The following is a 20,788-nucleotide window of genomic DNA, read 5'->3' as shown; positions in this document are numbered from 1 at the left end:
TATTTTGTAGCCTTTAATGAATGGATAACTCAAAATACTTACGCGATGGCGTATTTTAACCGACGGATTACAAATCCCCATTATGCAAATTTTGATTGCAATTTCCATTTCAAAAACCTGCACCATAGGGCGTTTACTTCGGAAAAAGGTGAAAAGTAATGAGAAGAGCAGAGAGTTCAAAGACTAAGACGAGGTTAAGAAAGGGTTGACATAAATCTAACGAGTTCGGAAAAGAAAAAAATGGGAGAGAGAACATGAATAGCTTAGATAGTTTCGGCGTCCCATTAAGGGATTAGCGAGTGTCGGCGGTGAAGGAAGGGTTGGGAATATACAAAGGGAAACTACGCGGTAGTTGGGGCTCAACTGGAAGTAGAAGGGAGAGGAAAGAAAAACTAAACGGGAAATCCAAATTGTGGGAGAGTGTACCGTTTCGTTTTACGATTCACAAGGGAGGCAAAGGGAAGGGTTAGTTTCCAGAAAAAAAGAAACACGTGTTGAGGAGGTGGGGTACATAAGTGAGTGTGGCTACCAAACGGAAGGATGAAGATTTATTGAGAAAGAATGTGGATGACAGAGCAGAATGATTAACAAGTAATCGGATGCGTTGAAATTTTTTTTTTGAAGTTGAGAATTTTTGGCTTTCCTAAAATTTCCGGTATTATACCTTAGTTCTCAGTAAGAAAGGCTGACATTTTCAAATCCAAAATCAAAGGTAACCAGGTTTTCATTAGAGTCCGTTTGAAGAGTTTAGTTGTCCGAATTAGCCAATAAAGGTACTGAGTCAATTGCAAAATTGTTCATTTGTTACCGAAATGGATGATAAAATTAAAAACATTTTTTCGAAAGTACATAATATTTTTTGTGGTCCAAAGTCATTAAATCAGGCGCAGGGGTTTGAAATTCCTCATGTAAAATTACTTCTGAGTGTTGCTTATTATTTTCAGATACATTTGGAGCAGCAAATATGTCTTTAGAACCTTTCATTATTTTTTTTAAAGTGAAGTTATTAAAAAATTGAAATCTCAATCAAGATTCCACAAAAAATATTTCCTAAGCTTTAGAATCTCGTGGATTCTAAAGGTTGAAACAGAGAAATATTTTAGGTTATGGATTGCAATGCCTTCGCAAAGAAAAAAAGTTGCATGCTGTTACGCCAGGATCTTTGAGATGTTCACGCTTTTTGCTGGAAAGATGCATGGCTTAGTGCTGAAAACACAGTTTTCTGGTAGAGTTCAGCATTAATGAAATCAATTTTCTTCTTTTCATTTAATTTTCAATATCTTTTGGCTTTTCCTAAGGAAATAATAATTATTTTTATTGTAATTTCATTATAAAATCAACGGATAATTTACCCTTAATATCTTTCAACTTCTATTTATACACGATAATTAGCCGGGACGGTTCTTATTATCAAACTAACAATACTGTACTTCCGATAATATAAGTATATGCTATTCCGGTTGCAGTGGAACAAGGACATGATCTTTCAGTTCTTGCTATCCAATTTCTGAGGGTTTTTATGATGTTAAATTCAAACTAAAAAAGCCTTCAATCAATGATAATCTACATGGAAGAGATACAAAAATGATAATCCCGATTGAGGAATATTATTTCATTATATGCTATAATTAATTATATAATGCAAAAATATTAAGGAAAGACATTTGTGTCTTGGTTTGGTAATATCTTCATTGCATGGTGAATTTTCACTTTGCGGTCGGCTTTTGAAAGCTGTTTGTTTGGTTTTGGCAGAAGGGGAAAAAACGGTAAGACAGCCCCTGCCCCAACCCTGAGCGGCAGCTCCACCGGTAATTCCCAGATACCAAGTTTCGCTAGGAATTCCGAGATCACCCGCAGGCAGCATGCAACTTTTTTTCTTTGCGAAGGCATTGCAATCCATAACCTAAAATATTTCTCTGTTTCAACCTTTAGAAACTTCGAGATTCTAACTCTTAGGAAATATTTTTTGTGGAATCTTGATTGAGACATTCCGCGGAGAGAAATATCTCTCCAAGCTACAACTTAAACACGTCTATTTCAGAAGGGAGAAGCAATAAATAATTTTCCCAGAGGAGAGGGTTATTATCGGGAAAGCTCAATGCGTGGCCACTCGTACAGCTGGATGAGAAACACCACCACCGGGTAACATGCCACCTTATTTCTGATTGGTTCTTGTCAACAGAAATCCTCCAATGAGGTTGACTAACGTAGAGTAAGGGGTAGACCGTCGAAACCATTGCAAAACTCCTTTGGTAGTCTCTCCAGAGTTTGCCAACATTCTGTTCATCGGCATCGTGTGAGTTGGAGGTTGAGAAAAACAGTGCACGTGCAATTACCACTGAGCATTGCCAGACTATAAACGCTCTAAGGTGGAAGTACTCTTAAGTCACCGGTGAACCGATATCCTCGTGTAGGTATAAGATCTACTTAGAAGATTTGGTTTGAATGTTTTCCCGAGGAGAAGAAAAAACGGTGCTGCACCTTAAACACTACTGAAGCTTCCCCCGCTGAATCTCCACGGAAGTGGCGCTTGGTAAGTCATTTCATTACTATTCTTATTTTATTTCTCAAGTGATCAATAGCTGTGCTTGGATAGAATTCAGATGATATTTCAATTAGCGAAATTCTAAATTATTGTATCATACCTCCATGTACCTTTTCTTTTCGGTTTCTTTCATATTTAATTTGCAACGGAATTAGGCCTTTTTCGACCATTAGGGCTCGGTAAATATGCAATATTCCAAAAAATCATTAGTTAATATGCTTCTAATTTTTCCCATTGTGCTTTGACCCTTCCATTCTTGTCAAATGTCGGATTTCCATATAATTTTAATCCCACCACATTTATTTCGTAGCGGAATGCCTATAGATATTTTCAATCAATATTGAGAATTATGTTTATTAATATGGGGAGTGATTAAATAAATCAAGGTAGTAATTTGGCCTTGAACGATTTCTACTCGCAATAATGGAAAAATTAGACCTAATTAAATATTAATTTTCCGAAAAAATTGTCTTTCGCTCTACATTCGCCCTTCATCTTAAGAGTATGCTTATCACCCATGCAGGGGCATTTCACGTCAATCACCTGATTCTCATCAATCGCTAGATCGCTCAATATTTCATAATTGTTTTTTATATAAAGTTGTGTGTACTAAAAATATGTTGAAAGAGAAATGAAATTCCCTTATTTTATCTTCCAAAAATAATTTTTCGGCGATGTCGATCAAAATTACTGATTGTAGAGTTATTATTAAGATTTCCTCCTTAACTACCCGATTAATACCCTTGATTACAGGAAAGATTCAAATTTTGGGCGAAAGAAACTTTGCGACGCTGCACATTAGTCTGAAATCGTAAAAAGCTGGAATAAGTCAAAATTGCTTTTTCTGAGGAATGGACTTGAAACCTGGCGTATATGGCCACAAATAGTCGATAATTATAGAACAATGAGTCATTTTTCATTGCCTGTTACTGAGATACAGAGGACCAAACATGACCATATTCCCCAAAACCATGCCCGTTATCGATTTCCTTCGAAAAACTTTACTGTGTATCAAAAAACAGTATCTTCAGTTATATATATAAATAAACACTAATAAAAATATAGAAACACGTAGAAAAGGACACTCACAAAGAATCTTGCAAACGTTTCAGCGGGTTGACCCGCTATCCTCAGTGCTGAAAGTGGACTGCTGCAGGCAGATCCTCCAGTAGCCGTCCTTGGTGAAGTAGTGGGGGTGGAAGAAGGGGAGAGGGGGGGAAGGGAGGGTAGGGTTTGCTTTGACTCTTAATGGGCAATGTTAAGCCCGGGCGTTTCAAACGCCTTTTCAACCCAAATATGGGCCATTTCCCTCGTTCTCACCTCGATGATGGTTGCCTTCTCTGGCAGAATTTCAATGATAGTTAGGGAAAAACATTTATCGAAAGAACTGTTGTGTGAGGCAGTGTGAATGGGGATGGGTTCATGAAAGGGGGGGGTTTTGCAGGAGTGCCTGTGGTTGTTCATTTGGATGGATATGGGTGTGGTACATTCTCCTATGTAGTACGAGGGGCAAAAATTACAAAACAGCCTGCAGACAACGTTGAAGGAAGTACAAGACGGTGTGGAGGAGGATCTATTGATGACAGGTGAAGTGGTGGGGCGTAGCAGAGGGCAGCACTTGCAACGGGGGCGGTTGCATGGAGTCAGGGAGGAAAGTGGGGGGAGTGTGTGCCGGAGGAGGGGGCGGGTGGATTTTAAAATATTACATAAGTTAGGTGCTCTTCTGTAGGCAATGGAGGGGCAGGATGGAAGAAGAGCAGCTGTGGTTTTGTTTTTGCTGATGATGGGGTACAGATCTTTTAATATTTTTTTAATTTTTTGAGTGCCAGGGAAGAATGTGGTGGTGAGATTAAGTTTGCTAGTTTGTTCTTTTTTGGTGCGTGGGGTGTACTGTTCAGAGGGAGAGAGTATTTTCTTTTTAAGCAGGGATTCTGGATACTCTCGTTTGAGGAGAGCATGGTGGAGGTTCTGTGTGGCTCTTTGAAGAGATGGTGAATTGTTGCAGATGCGATGGGCACGGACTGAGAGGGAGGAGGGGATTGCGTGTTTGGTGTGAGGTGGATGGCAACTGGTGTAGTGTAGGTATTGTTCATGGTTGGTGGGTTTTTTGTGGATGGAGGTGCTGAAGGTATTGTTTTGGTTTGGTTTTGCTAGGAAAGGTTGTTGTGAAGGTTCTGGTTTTGCTAGGAAAAAGGGTCCGTCATTTTTTGACATTACACTACGCCAATATATTAACCAAAATATTCAAAAATAATGGAAAATATGGATAAAGAACCATATCACCGAGAAATGATGTATTTTCCTTCTTTGAAATCATTCCAAAACTCTACCAGCTGTCTGACTCCTAAGTTTTTCGAGTAAAAACGAGATCGGGCATGTACTTGGAAATTTAGTCAAATTTGTTAAGAAATTATAGTTGAACTGAGAATGACTAAAATATTTAAATGATTGAAATTTTTTCATTGGTTACCAATTATAAATTTTACTATGAAATCACGTTGTATCCGATGCAGTAGGGTGTTCTCCCAATTAAAAAAGAAAAAAGTTTTTGATACCTTCGTGAAATACCCGTTTGGAGTCCATTTACGGAAAATTTTCAAAGTTTCTTTATTTATCCTCTTCGCTTTCAACTTTTGACTACTATGAGAAACTTCTATGGCGTGATAACTTAACTCAAAAGATATTTGGCGATAACCACGCACCCAGTATGGTAGGTATTCTGTGACGATAGTTTGCGCAAATGCTAAAAGAAAAAGCTTCTTGGAATTTTTACTACACATTTCATTTATTTAAATACAAAAATAAATTAATATCCATTACATATTTATTCATCGCAAATATTTAATTTTACACCATTAGTATCTTCTAATTTGATTTGTAATATTAATGTAAACAATAACTTTATTAATTTTATTCTCTTTTATTTTCTCAGACCAATGTGTCCATAGGACTCGTCAACTTTCATTTCCGAGAGTGAACATAATTTTCTTAACATCGGATTCACTGTCTTCAATGGTGGGAAATAAATGCGTGTACCCTGGTTGCAGTAACAGTCGTCGAACATCCCCTGGACTCAGATTTTTCCGTTTCCCGGCTGTCAGCTGTTATATCTCCAATCAGTGGGTCGAAAATACAGGTGAGTGGTAAGCTAAAATGTGTAGGTCTACTTCAAAGCAATGACAGTGCAAATATTAAACAGCATTCCAAATTAAAATTCACTTGCAAAGAATATTAAATTCATTGCACCATTAAAACTTGGCTTTAAAGCACGTTCAAATATTCATTAATGAAATTCTTTCAATATTTTTCTAACTGGGAAAGTAAACTATTTCCATTTAAGAGATGTTATTATATGTATGCCTTGATTTTTTTACAGGAAACACTTCCTTGATTGCATTGTCTCCGAAATCTCTACACAAGAAGGTGATATGTGAGAATCATTTTGAAAAGGACGATATATATCCGAGTGGTCGACTGAGGAAGGGGGCATCAATCAACCGAGGAAGATCAAAGTACGGAGGACGCCTGCGGCCGCTGAAATTGATTTCACCTCAAAAGAATATTCGTCTGTATACGAGGCAACCATCCAAATAATCACCAGCAACTACATTTCCTAGTCCCAGCGTTGCCCACCTGCCAAAGTGTCGTTTTTAACGCCACCTACTGGTCGACATGCCTCTTCCTCAACAACTAGGTCAACTCCCCTTCATACTGCTCGCAGGGCGTTATGGACTGTTGAAACAAGTCCCTCTTCTCCTCTCAAGCCAAATGCATCTCCCATTCGTCAAATTGCAGCGAAAATTACAGCCGTTGAGACTCCTAAAAAGAAAAAGCTGAAAGATCGCATAGAAAATTATAAAAAGTTATTGCCAGACTACGCTCATCTATTTCACGGTTAAGGAGAGCCAACAGAGCTATGAAAGCCTTGAAGTGTATGAACCTAGAATTAATGGGGAAGAATTTCAAATCTAGGGAATCTTTCATCCTCACACAAATGCAATTGAGCCACAAGAAGTTCACTCCATGGAGTAGGGAGGAGCAGAATTTTGCGATATCTCTATATTTCAAATCCCCTACTGCGTATAGATTCCTATTAGAAAAGCTCACGCTTCCAGCTGTTTCAACTCTGAGGAAATGGGTATCTAGCTCATCCAAATATATGACCGGGTTTAATGAGCTATTCTTCCAAAAGCTTGCGCTCAAAGTGTCCGTGATGTCTCAAAAATGCAAAGATTGTGTAATTTTATTTGATGAGATGTCCCTCATGGCAAATTTTGATTATTCAAACTCGATGGACATAATCGAGGGATTTGAAGATCTGGGACATCTTGGCAGGACGAAAAATGTTGGGAAATATGCATCAGTCTTTCTTGTAAGGGGCATGCAGCAGAACTGGAAAATACCTGTTGCATATTTCATATCGGAAAAGGGACTAAGAGGCACCCAATTAAAAAGAATATTGTATGATTTAAGTGATAAGGTTTTGGACGTTGGATTAAGTCCACACAGTTTTATTTGTGATCAGGGAAGCTCAAACAGAAAAGCACTAAAAGACATGGGCGTCTCATTTGAGAAACCTTATTTTGAGGTGAAAAATAGAAAAATTCATTGTATATTTGATGTGCCTCATCTTGTCAAATCTTTAAGAAATAACTTACTTACTAGTGACTTTGTAGTGGATGGAAAAATAATTTCATTTGAAAATATCCGCTGTGTCTATAGGAGCGACACTTCGAGCTCAACCACAAGAGTGATGCGGAAATTAATGCCGGCTCATTTGTGGCCAAATGCCTTTCAGAAGATGTCAGTGAAGCTGGCTACTCAAATATTCAGTTTGTCCGTCGCCGCCGCAATCCGTGCGAGTTGCTCCACAGGAGAGCTGACACTATCATCAGCTACCTCTACTGCGGACTTCATTGAAATGATAAACAACATTTTTGATTTGCTCAACTGAAAATTAAATGTCCGCCCTCGTGATAGCAATATTAAAACCAAGGAGCTGCTGCATGAAGGGTATCGGATAATGAGTGGGATAACAAAAGTAGACGGAAGTCGACCTCCGTGTTTTGACGGCTTTCTATTGTCGATTAGGTCCATTATGGCACTTTTAGAATCTAGAGAAGAGGGAGTTGTGACAGCAAAACTAAACCAAGACGCCCTGGAAAACTTTTTCTCCGTGATGAGGCAGAAGGGGGGATTTAATCGCAATCCCACAGTAAAGGGATTCAGAACGAGCTTCAGGCAAGTTTCTGTGCTAAGTTTGCTGAAACCTCCTAGATCTTCAGGCTACGACGTGAATGATAGCTACATGCTGGACATGCAAAATGAGGAAAGGATTAGATCCATGGAGCCATGCTCTTCAACTTTGCCTACGAATATGGAAGAAGGTGAAGAAGACACTTCAACAAACTCCTCCGAGGAGCATGTTGACGTCAACTTTGATATCGGAACGGATGTGGTCACCCTCCAGGATTGCTCCGACGTATACTTCTCTGGGTACTTGGTAAGAAGACTGATAGAAAGATTTTCCTGTCCCAAGCGCAAGGAAATATTTGTAGGCAAGGAGGACATGAGCGATAAGTCTCAACTCCTAATTTTATATAAGACCTTTCCTGGCCTGAAGAATGCATCTTATGGTCTTCATTACCCATCCAGTGACTTTTTTGTTTTTACTAAAGCTGCCTTGAAAGTTTTCCAAAAAAAAAAAAAAAATTTCACATAAACAAAATTTAAGAAAAACTTTAATTTCTAAGTTGAAAAGAAATCTGAAAGAGAAACTAGAGGGCCACACTGACGCGAGCATTCCACTTGAATGCAAATTGCATCTATTCTATGTATTTGACCTGCTTTTTGCATGCCTAATTTAAAAAAATTGTTAATGGATGTCAGTCGGTAAACGCAATAGCAGAGAAAAGATAAGAATTTTGTCTCATAAATAAAAAAAAGTGATAAATGTGTGTTTATAGTAAAAAACTGAAGTTTGTAAACTATCCTTTACACAAATCATGCTATTTTATTCTCTCCACCAAAAAACTTATTTTTTATAAAATTACTCTTTACTAAAACTATTCTCTGAAAATCTCTTGAACGACCATAAAAACGATATAGGAGGTCATCGGATTTATTTATACATACCAAAATGGAAAGTAATTTTCAATGATTCCAAGCTTGAACGTTTTGAGATAAGTTAGAAGACAAATGACCTTAACATGGCAATTAATTGCATTAAATAAATACTATATTAATTTCTTAAATAGTGAATCATGGTTCCAAAATACTTAGAATCAATCATAAGCTAAAACAGTAAAGTTTAAGGTTCACTTTCTAGGATATTTGTCTTCGAATGTGGTAAAAATTCTATGGCGCAGAAAAAATTCAAGAAGTAAGAATTGAGTTCGACTTATTACGAGATAGACGAATGGATTCAGAGTGTGACTTGATGTAGCTGTATTGTAGTGGCAGAGAAAAAGGTTCAAATGGTAACTCAGATGAATAGTGGCAACAGCCCTCTGAAATATTATGTACTATCAAAATATGTATGGACTGCCTTGAAATATTTAATGCCCACATTGCACGAAGGAATTCTATAAAAATGTTTTAAACGACCCACGTACAATTGACAAAATTCAATGCGGTCAAGTAATTTTAATACTGTTTTGAAAAAATGCAGAAACTAATCAAAAATGATGGGAAGTATACGTGAGCGTGTATATGGAGTTTCTATCGGTAAAAATAGATACCTTGTCGCAAAAATGGTTTCCTCATCTATGAAATATTAATTTTCGGATTTTTGTCGAAGTGAATGTCGGGAAAATTTATAAAGCATCCCACACTGGTGCTATTGAAAAATCAATAGGATTTAATTACCGCAATATGGATACCAGAAGATCTTCTCCAATCAAACACAGAAATTAAAGATTCTCGACGCGGTAAACGCCGAAGTAAAATGATAGTAAATGCAGCTAAGAACCTTGAACACTGAAAATTGTGTTATAAATTATGATACGGCAACCGATGTTTTTAGAGTACATACAAGGGCCGACAAGCCCTTCTACAGCAGACAAGTCTTCCTACAACCAAAATTGATAAACTTTCTTAAAAATGAAAAATAAACCTTAGCTATCCTCTCGAGAAACCCACTACTCATCCTCCGAAAACATTGTCTTCGGTCAGCATAACTCCCCAAATGAGTGAAAATAATATAATATGTTGGGTAGCAAGGCCCCAGAATTCGAAGCCACCTCATTATAAAGACCAAAGGCGAAATTCGTCGTTCCAAGCCGTCAAAATTTGCTTTATTTCCTTAATAAGTAAGTAAGTATTGAAATGACAACTTATCAGTATTCTCCTTTAGGGTTATGTAATGAAGGAGTACATATTTCCTAGTAAGCATTGACAAAAATATCCTTTCCCGCCCGAGAATTTTCCCTCCGCGCACATGGAGGTTGCAAGACAAAGCGAGAAGCTCGGCTCAGTGGCTCCGCAATATTTTTTGTAATATCAAAGCCTTGTAACTCCCTTCCAAATTGAGATAAGTAAATGATTTTTTCACTAAAAATAGCTTTATAGTTTTCTTCAAATTTGATTCACAGCATATAGCCACTTATGACGTAAGAAACGTAAGTTAGTAGGCGACTACTTTTCACCTTACAAATTTTCTTGTCCTGTTGGTTGTAACATCGGTATAACAATTTTTTTCCCCTAAAACTTTGAAAAAAGGTGAAAACCTTCAAAGAGAAAATAGTATGAAGAAATATATGCAGAAGATTCAATTCAGTACACTCAACGGCTAGGCGACAATTGCGAGAAGAAGATAAAGTAAATAAATACACGTTTCTAACGGAAATTTAAGGAAATGTTTTTTATAGCTTTTGTTATAATTTTTATTGAAAAACTATTGGTACCAATGAGTGCAGTGCCTCATTCTACATTAGAATGCATTTTTTAACTAATGCAGAGCGCAATATTAATTTTCATGCTGTAATTGACGGCTTGGAACCGCGCTCCCGCGTACCAGAACCGCGCGTATGGAGAAAAACATGGGAAACGAATCTCCATAAGAACCCATGCTGTCAACTGTATGTGGAGTGCTCTATAGGACGAGAATCAAATAGCCCACGCGATTGAGCCATCTGAGCCACAGCTCCAGAACTACGTCAAAAACGCATACGCTCTGATAACATGGGCTTGGTCCTCCTCTCCTCAATACCATATATGTCTGAATATAGTGCCCCCTTTTTTTCCAAAAATGCCTGTGGTAAAAGTAAACAATATTCAAGGGGACTATATTCAAGCACATTTTTTTTACTTTTCCCAAAACTGAAGTCTCAAAATTAGAGGCAGGGGACCATGTTCGGAGAAATACGGTATGTATTGAGATAAACATCACCAAATACACGAACTACACAAAGAGCACAAACCATGCACTTATAGCATGCTGCGGATGTTGCGTGCATACACAATAGGCAAAATTGTTACTCCAGAATCCTAGCAGACAGAAAACATTGAGGAGTAGAACTATGGAGCATAATATTTCAACATCTTCCCTATCTATCTACCGAAATATCTTGGGAGTGGAGAACATTGAGCAGCCTCTGATCGCACCCTCTGCAGCTAGGGCCTAGGCTAGTGGCCCTTTATTTTGAGGCTCTCTCAGTATGTACAACTTTCTCACTAACAAATTTTTTTATGTCAAGATTTGTTCATAAAATCCTGCACAAAAAAATAATTGTTTTGGGATGTGACCTATCCTGACTGCAAAAATTGAAATAAAAATCAACGTATTACAGGAGTTAGCAGAATGCTTTAAAGTTAGTGTAGATGAAATAGAGATAGAAATCAAGAACCTTGAACCCTGGCTTACATCAGGGATATTTTGTTAGTGAGAAGTATAATCTCCAGAGCCAAAATGTTGGAAATCATTTGTGATGTTTTTGGAAAATTCAAAAAATGTTCTAAATATGTACTTTAAATAACTAAGGATCAAACCTCTTCATTTTCATCTGGCCTTAGCACTCTGAGCATATCCCTGGCTGGCTATAGGGTGCTTTCCTATTATTTTTTATTGCCTAAATCGAAAGATTATTACTCCTGGAGTACGCATTTCACGCTCTTAGATTTTCGAATGACGATATCTATTTTTCGCAATCATATGAAAAGTGAAAATTTTCAAGCATGCGAAAAAGCGACGGCTAAGTAGGAATGATGGGAAAAGTCCGTGTGAGGTATTTCTGGTTCCTGCTGCCGCCCTGTGAGGTGACGTTAAGGCAAGGCTTGAGCGCTGATACGATGCAGGCTGCTAGCGGGTAGCAGAGTACCCTGCTAGCTGGTAGCACTTGGCTTAAATAAGGATTATTAATACCTTATCAAACAAAGAAAACTTTCCCACCTTAGATAATTTTAATAAGTGATTATTAAGAGATGTTTCCCTGAGCTCTGTGATTCATGCATGCATTGATAATCTCAGACGATGTAAAACTTCTATCTACTTGTGTAGAAACTAGGTCCCTGTGACGTCATGTGGAGTGGCATCGCATGGGCGCCAATCTGGCCTTTTTCAAATGAGGTTAAAATTGACCATTGCCATTCGTCTAAACTGGGATTTCTAAAACCAAATAATTTGTATATTATGAAAACCCTAATGGTGGGTAACAAATAGCAATCAATGCATTTCGTTTTCTTTGATGAAGGAAACTACCCTATTATGGATACAAAATAAGTAGACAACTTGTATCAAAAACTGTGTCCGCAGACAATCTGTCAGCACTAGTGCTCTGTAAAAAAATGCAGGCAAAACTGGTTTTGGGGTGGACATTTATTTGAAAAATATTAAAGAAGGTAATGCTCATCGAAAGTAGCAAGACACTTGAATTATATCGGAAGTGGAAGAATGCAAAGTTGTAGCTCAATGTGATTGACATCCCTGAGAGTTAATTTGGATAGGTAAGCAAAATAAAGGGCATAAGAGGGTGAAAAGTCCCCCGCTAGAGCCCCACCAGGGCTGGCTAGCTCGAAAATATGATTTTCACTCTTTTTCCAGATATCTCGGTCAAGAAAGCTTATATTTTAATGTGGTTCGCAGCATTTGAAAGCTTATTCAATGGAGCAAATGTCAAATTGTTTTCAAGAATTTTCAGTGGGAAAAGGAAAAATGGCGTCGACTTGAAAATTTCTAATGCATGTTTTCATAAAATATTTTTGAGAGGGCCACAAAAAAAATGTTTTCCAGGGGTGTTTTTGAATACTTTTTGGCTAGTGTATCAGAAATTTTTTTGTGGTGGAACATCGCGAAAAAAAGAAGAATATTCGATTTTGGCCAATTTTTCCTGTTTTCTCTATGTTCTGGCCCACCATAACACCCATTACAGACCATTTTACAAGCATTTCATCCTCTCATGAGCGCAAAGGGTCATACCGATTGTATTACCCAACACAGGGACTGATTTTTGTGGAAACTGGTCCCAAAAATGGCTGTGAAAACTACTCTGTTTAAAATCTCGGCTGGTCCTGCATTACATAATTATTTCAGATATATGAGCGCAACACCCTATTCTTCAATTTCTCTTACCACAATCACAGCAATATACTGCCACATCCGATCCCATTCGCTGTATATTACAATCGCAGTTCGTTCTATTTAATGCCTAGGTGACACAGAAACTCTTAATATTCTATAATTCTCTTAAGAATTACTAACTTTCAGTTTTTTATTTTCATCCAGAATCTCAGCCATATATGATAGGCTCTGTTTGATATGGTAACTCTAGTAAAAAAAATTATCAAGCCAGGAAGTGTAAATTCTGGAAAGTCTAAAATGTCAGAAGCAATTGTCTCTGTGAACTATTGCTTCCCCTGTTTCCTATGCTTATTTTCACCCTCTGCTATCAAAGTATTTGCGAAACCTTCTCTTGCTCTTATTGTATTTATAACTTCCTTACTGATTTCAATATCACGATCAAGCCGTTTCCAATTATTGAGAAAACATGCTATACTCCAATATTTTCCTGTTTTGGATAATATTTTATTATCCGATTGCAAGATTGATTTTAATGTTAGCATCGTTTTGTTTGGCCAAATAAGTTCTGGGGTTATAAACCACAACCCATCAGTGGTAAAATTAGTGAATGGTTTACCAAGGGGAACTAGTACAGTGCAAGTTACTGGTTAGTAGCTTGAAAAGAATAACTATAAGCCCTTCAGTCACTAATCTAAAATCCTAATTTCTCATTGGCATTAACATACAATGTAACTCAGTTACTTGTTCCCATGAAAAATCTGTATAAGTTCACAGAAAAACAGTTCTCTGGAAAATGGAAGTTGCAAAGTTGCGCGTGTGGTCTGCTAAATCTGCGATTTTATCAATAAGTAGACGAATTTCAGAAAGATGCAAGGAACTACTAATGCATTAGTTCGGAAGGTGAGAATTTCATTGGTATAACTGATTTTTGTAGATGATCTTTACTGACTACATTTTTGAAGGGAATGATCAATATGAACCAAGGTACAGCTTGTTAATGATTAAAATTAGTTTTGTTAAATGCTAAATTAAAGAGATTCAATGTCAAATAGTGGAAAACTATGCATCGTACAATAAAAACTAATAGTGTACTTCAAGAAATCTTTCTTTGAGAGGGAAAAATAATTTGCAGCATGAAATTTAAATGAGTTATGACAACAATAATTTCAGTCCCTACTTTTTCCTATGAAAAAAATCAGTGAAAACCACCCACTTATTATCACCCTAATTAAAATTGATAGTTATCTATAAGTTTCCTTTATTTAGGTATTATCAATGGATCCAAAAGTTTGACCAATTTAATATGCTTAATTTTGAAATAATTGGAGCGAAAAGTGAAAAAAGATTTTCTACAATTTTGTAAAAAATGACCTTTTTTCCAAATACATAACTCCAAAAACACTGGGGATATGATATAAAAGCTAGTGTAATGAATTATAGCTTATTTAATGACAAAAATTTTGCTTTTTGTAAATTTTCTGTACAATAAATATTCGGTGAGATATGGATGTTTAAAACCTCTATTTACAAGAGAGCACCACCCAATTTTTAGCCCTTTAAACTCATCCCATTTCAAAACTGAAGGGTTTAAAGTTCAGATGGGTGAATAGCAGATTTCTCGAATATCGAATTCGAATATTAAATTATTGCTCTAATATACCTCGAATTATGAATACCTCAAATACTAGAATTGCGCAAAGCATATTAAACGTACGATTCTTATTCTATTTCACTTCACGAGTGCATAAACAAAAAGGTGTTCAGTGGAACCAAGATCTATCGTTTTTCAAGGGGATGGACGAAAAAAACGATGAATTCGGGAATGTTTTACTAGGTTGCCTATGCAGCAGGAAACTCAGGATTTTGGCGAGTAATTGTGATTTTCTTTAAAGGATTCAAACAGGAATTAAGTTGATTTATGGAATATTTTAATTTTATGGAAACAATTTGGGCATATAGTTGACTCAACTAACATCTCTTTCAAATATCCTAAGGGAACACACCACCTCGCAAAAAAATGATTGCTTGCCGACTCGGCATTTACACTGCTACGATGGATTTCAGTCTGATGTATGCATTCTTATATACCAAACGCCATTTCAGCGGCACGCACATCTGATACCTACTCGGCGTCATCCAACTTCTTATTTTCAACAGGTAGCTCGCTATACCCCCATTCCTACTGTCAAGTGCTAGCGGACAATACGAGGCGTTTTGCGAAATACACGCGCTTCTTCACCGGATTTTCTTCTTCAATTATTTTCAGTCCATATTTGTAAGTTCCCATGAGATAAGCAAATGAATTCCAATTGCTATCAGGGAGAAACCAAATATCCTGAGAAAATATCCCTTCGTCTGTGACTGTGACAATAGAGATTTATAGCATAACTCAGAAATTGTAACTTGATATATGTTTTCGAAAAAAATACCATATCAACTTCCGAGAACGTCAGCTGCGAGGATATCAAGTTTCGCCAGAATGCTAAGTCTCCGTCGTATTTGGACATTTATTTCCTTGCGTAAAATGCTTAAATAAAGTCAGAAATACGTCGTGTTTGTTGTTCTTTTTTTAAATTACGCACACACTACTATATTTCAATCCAATAAAGGTGTAGTATCAATAGCCGAAAGTCATTGTTAGACAACTTTAGGGCAAATAAGTGATCTTGCAGCAGTTGACCTCCAGAAAAAGGGGAACTTTGAAGCAGGTAGGCAGAAAAAGGTCAGTGGAGGAGAAAGAAAGAAGGGTGGAACACGATTCTATTGTTCTCCTGTAACTTGATATTTTCTTTTGAAGCTTTTGATTTATGGTCTTCGTAATACGAACCCTGCGTGAGCTGGGGCCTTTTGTTTGATTTCGGAGAAGAGGAAAGCATCGGAGGAGGGGCCGAGGGCTGATGGATGGAGGGGGTGGCGGATTTTGTGAATTGTGCTACGTAGTTACTATCCCACGGCACTGAGGTTCTCCTGGTGGGGGGAACCGGGGATTTTCGGATTTTTTCTCCCGATCATTTTCGGTTTCCCACGTCGAACACCACTCACCGCTCTAAAGAGCGAATTTGATGTAGTTCGTCAACTTGCTTAAAACGGCGATGCATGCACTATACGATTAGAGTTCTCAACATTTTCTGAGTCAACTACCAACGACGTGCGTGCGAAAGTGTATGGCGCGAAATTCCAAGTATTCGAGATATTCGAGGTCGTACCTTTAGCAAGGGGGCGACATACCCATAAAGATAATGCGTATAAGTTTTGATACATCTGTGCCAGTGGTCCAAGGCTGCCGCGAAGTTTGAATGCACATCTCGGCGCGTGTTTCAAACTTTTTTTACTTGTTACGATAGGGCGTGCTATTCAGGCTTAATAATGCTACTGCAATTGCGAGAAACTTAAAAGCAATGAATGTAGGAAAATCTTCCTGATGAACTTCCCCAGGTTACTAAACTAGTAACCATAATAAGGGGTTAATGTACAAAGTGGTACGACGAATGCATAATGACACTACGGAATTGAATTTGAATGCTAGAAACCTGATTTCAATGCCAGGGAAGAAAAATGCGAAATGAAACTCAAAAATTGAATTTTATTCCAAAAAACACGATGTCAGTGCGAGATGAAAAATGCGAAGAGACACCTTAGAATTTATTGTTATCGCTAGAAAAAGTTTTTCAGTACGAGGTGAGAAAAATGCAAGATGACACTCCAAAATTGAATCTTATTCCTAGAAACCCAATTTCCCGGCGATACAAAAAAAAAAAATTGAAATGGCACTCCAGATTTGAATTTTATTGCTAGAAACATGATTTCAGTGCAATTTGAAAAAATGCAAAATACATTACAGAAATGAATTTTGTTACTAGAAACACGATATCAGGGCGAGAAAAAAGACATTCGTAATGACACTACAGGTTCAAATTTTATTGCTAGAACCAGGAATTCAGTGCGAATAAAAAAAAATGTTAAATGGCACTCCAGAATTGAATTTTCTTGCTAGTAACTCGTTTTCAGAAGGAGAAAAGAAAAATGCGACATCACAATCCAGAGTTAATCTTTATTGCTATAACCAAGAATTCAGTGCGAAATAAAAGAAATGCGAAATGACACTCCAGAATTGAATTTTATTGTTAGAAAGACGAATTAAGGGCGGGATAAAAAAAAAATGTAAAATGACATTCCAGAGTTGAATTATATTGCTAAAAAACACGATTTCAATGCGAGGTAACGAAAATGTGAAATGACAATCCAGAATTGAATTTTTTGCTAGACACGATATTAGGGCGAAATAAGAAAAATTCGAAATAAAACTCCAGGATTGAATTTTATTGCTAGAAAAACGATTTCAGTGCGAGATAAAAAAATTGCGAAATGACACTCCAGAATTGAATTTTGTTGCTAGAGACACGACTTCAGGGCGAGATTTAAAAATGCGAAATGATACTCGAGAATTGAATTTTTTAATTAAAAAAACGATTTCAATGCGAGATAAAAAAATACGAAAAGACACTCCAGAGTTAAATGTTATTGCTAGAAACTGGTTTACAGTGAGAATAATGTGAAATGACACTCCAAAATTGATTTAAATTGCTGGAGACACGACGTCAGTGCGAAATAAAAAACAAATGCGAAATGGCACTCCAGAATTGAATTTTCTTGCTAATAACACGATTTCAGGAAAAGGAAAGAAAAATGCGAAATGACACTTTAGAAGAGAATTTTATAGCTTGAAACTCGAATTAAGGGCGAGAAAAAAAAATCGAAGTGTCACTACAGAGTTGAATTTTTTTGCTAGAAACAGGATTTCAGTGCCAGATAAAGGAAATGCGAAATGACACTCCAGAATTGAATTTATTGCTAGAAACACGAATTTAGGGCGAGTTAATAAAGTGCGAAATGGCACTCCAAAATACAAATTTATAGATAAAAACACGATATCAGTGCGAGATCAAAAATGAGAAATGACACTCATGAATAAATTTTATCGCTATTAAAAGATTGTAGTACGAGATAAAAAAAATGCAAAATGACACTCGAATATTGAATTTTATTTTTAGAAACACGATTTCATTGCATGGTAAGACGAATGAAAAATGACACTTCGGAAATTTAATACAATGCTAGATTTCAACGCCAGGTAAGAAAAATGCGAAATGAAACTACGAAATTGAATTTTATTGCATAAAAAACGTTGTCAGTGCGAGATAAAGAATGCGAAAAGACAACTTAGAATTAAATGTTATTGCTCGAAAAGGATTTTTAATGCGAGGTGAGAAAAATGCGATATGACACTCCAAAATTGAATGTTATTCTTAGACACCCAATTTCACGGAAAAAAATGTGAAATGACACTCCAGAATTGAATTTTGTTTCCAGAAACACGATATTAGGGCGTGAAAAAAAATTCGTAATGACACAAAAGAATTAATTTCTTCTTGCTAGAAACACGATTTCAGTGCGAGATAAAAAAATGCGAAATATCCATCCAGAATTAAATTTTATAGCTAGAAATAGTTTTTAAGGGCGAGATAAAAAAAAAATGCGAAATGACATTCCAGAATTGAAGTTTAATGATAGAAACACGATTTCAGTGTGAGATAAAAAAATGCGAAATGGCACTCCAAAGTTGAATGTTATTCCTAGAAACCCAATTTCACGGAAGTAAAAAAAATGTGAAATGACACTCCTGAATACACCAGAGTTGAATTTTAGTGCTTGAAATGGGATTTCAGTGCGATGTGAGAAAAATGCAAAATGACACTCCAGAATTAAATGTTATTGCTAGAAACACAAAATCAAGGAGATGTGAAAAAAATGCGAAATGACACTCCAGAATTTCAATTTATTGCTAGAAAACGAATTTTAGTGCGACCTGGGAAAAATGAGAATTCAGAGTTGAATTTTATTGCTAGAAACACGAGATCAGAGCGATTTAAAAAAAATTCGAATTGACACTCCAGAATTACATTTAATTCTAGAAACAGAATTTCAGTGCGATATGAAAAAATTGCAAAATGACACTCCAGAATTGAATTTTATTGCTAGAAACACGATATCAGTATGGGTAAAAAAAATGGGAAATGACACTCCAGAATAAATTTTATTGCTAGAAACACGATTTCAGGGCGAGGTAAGTAAAATACGAGTTGGTACTCCAGAATTGAATATTTTGCTAGAAACATGATCTCAGTGCAGGATTAAAAGAATGCCAAATGACACTACAATTAAAGATTATTTCTAGTAACGCGATTTCATTGCGAGGTAACGAAAATGTGAAATGAAAATCCAGTTTCGAATTTTTTGCTAGACACACGATATGAGGGCGAAATAAGAAAAATTCGAAATAAAACTCCAGGATTGAATTTTATTGCTAGAAACACGATTTCAGTGCGAGATAAAATAATTGCGAAATGACACTCCAGAATTGAATTTAGTTGCTAGAGACACGACTTCAGGGCGAGATTTAAAAATGCGAAATGATACTCCAGAATTGAATTTTATTGCTAGAAACACGAATTTAGGGCGAGTTAATAAAGTGCGAAATGGCACTCCAAAATACAAATTTATAGATAAAAACACGATATCAGTGCGAGATCAAAAATGAGAAATGACACTCATGAATAAATTTTATCGCTATTAAAAGATTGTAGTACGAGATAAAAAAAATGCAAAATGACACTCGAATATTGAATTTTATTTTTAGAAACACGATTTCATTGCATGGTAAGACGAATGAAAAATGACACTTCGGAAATTTAATACAATGCTAGATTTCAACGCCAGGTAAGAAAAATGCGAAATGAAACTACGAAATTGAATTTTATTGCATAAAAAACGTTGTCAGTGCGAGATAAAGAATGCGAAAAGACAACTTAGAATTAAATGTTATTGCTCGAAAAGGATTTTTAATGCGAGGTGAGAAAAATGCGATATGACACTCCAAAATTGAATGTTATTCCTAGACACCCAATTTCACGGAAAAAAATGTGAAATGACACTCCAGAATTGAATTTTGTTTCCAGAAACACGATATTAGGGCGTGAAAAAAAATTCGTAATGACACAAAAGAATTAATTTCTTCTTGCTAGAAACACGATTTCAGTGCGAGATAAAAAAATGCGAAATATCCATCCAGAATTAAATTTTATAGCTAGAAATAGTTTTTCAGGGCGAGATAAAAAAAATGCGAAATGACATTCCAGAATTGAAGTTTAATGATAGAAACACGATTTCAGTGTGAGATAAAAAAAATGCGAAATGGCACTCCAAAGTTGAACTTATATGCTAGAAACAGGATTTCAGGGTGAGCTAAAAAAATGCGAAATGACACTTCAGAATTCAATTCGCTTCCTAGAGACACGATTTCAGGGCGAGATAAAAAAATGCGAAATGACACTCCAAAATTGAATGTTATTCCTAGAAACCCAATTTCACGGAAGTAAAAAAAAATGTGAAATGACACTCCAGAATACACCAGAGAGAGATAAAAGTAATGCGGAATGACACTCCAGAATGAATTTTATTGCAAGAAACACGATTTCAGTGAGATGTATAAGAAATGCGAAATGATACTCTAAAATTTAAGAATATTTCTAGAAAGACGATTGCAAAGCGAAATGAAAGAAATGCAAGCTTACACTGCAGAATTGAAAGAAATGCAAAATTGTACTCCACTTTTTTTTCCTAGAAACACGATTTCAGTGCGAGATAAAAAAATGCGAAATTACCATCCA

At 36.4% G+C, this 20,788-nt stretch overlaps 1 protein-coding gene across 1 annotated transcript; it reads left to right on the top strand.

Moving 5' to 3' along the window:
* The first annotated feature begins 5,483 nt into the window (after positions 1 to 5,483).
* LOC124166850 lies at positions 5,484 to 6,175 on the top strand. Its single transcript, XM_046544556.1, has 2 exons — positions 5,484 to 5,681; positions 5,922 to 6,175. The coding sequence occupies exons 1-2, from the start codon at positions 5,558 to 5,560 to the stop codon at positions 6,137 to 6,139; spliced, it is 342 nt and encodes a 113-aa protein (XP_046400512.1). The 5' UTR covers positions 5,484 to 5,557; the 3' UTR covers positions 6,140 to 6,175.
* The last annotated feature ends 14,613 nt before the right edge of the window (positions 6,176 to 20,788 follow it).

This window comes from Ischnura elegans, chromosome 10 (genome assembly GCF_921293095.1).
Source record: "Ischnura elegans chromosome 10, ioIscEleg1.1, whole genome shotgun sequence".
Lineage (NCBI taxonomy): Eukaryota > Metazoa > Arthropoda > Insecta > Odonata > Coenagrionidae > Ischnura > Ischnura elegans.
Note: the sequence above shows the minus strand (reverse complement) of the source record. Positions and strands in the feature narration are given on the sequence as shown.

Coding starts and splice junctions, on each gene's coding strand:
- LOC124166850 (XM_046544556.1), top strand. CDS start 5,558: ATGGTGGGAAATAAATGCGTGTACCCTGGTTGCAGTAACAGTCGTCGA. Junction 5,682..5,921: donor TCAGTGGGTCGAAAATACAG/GTGAGTGGTAAG, acceptor ATTTTTTTACAG/GAAACACTTCCTTGATTGCA.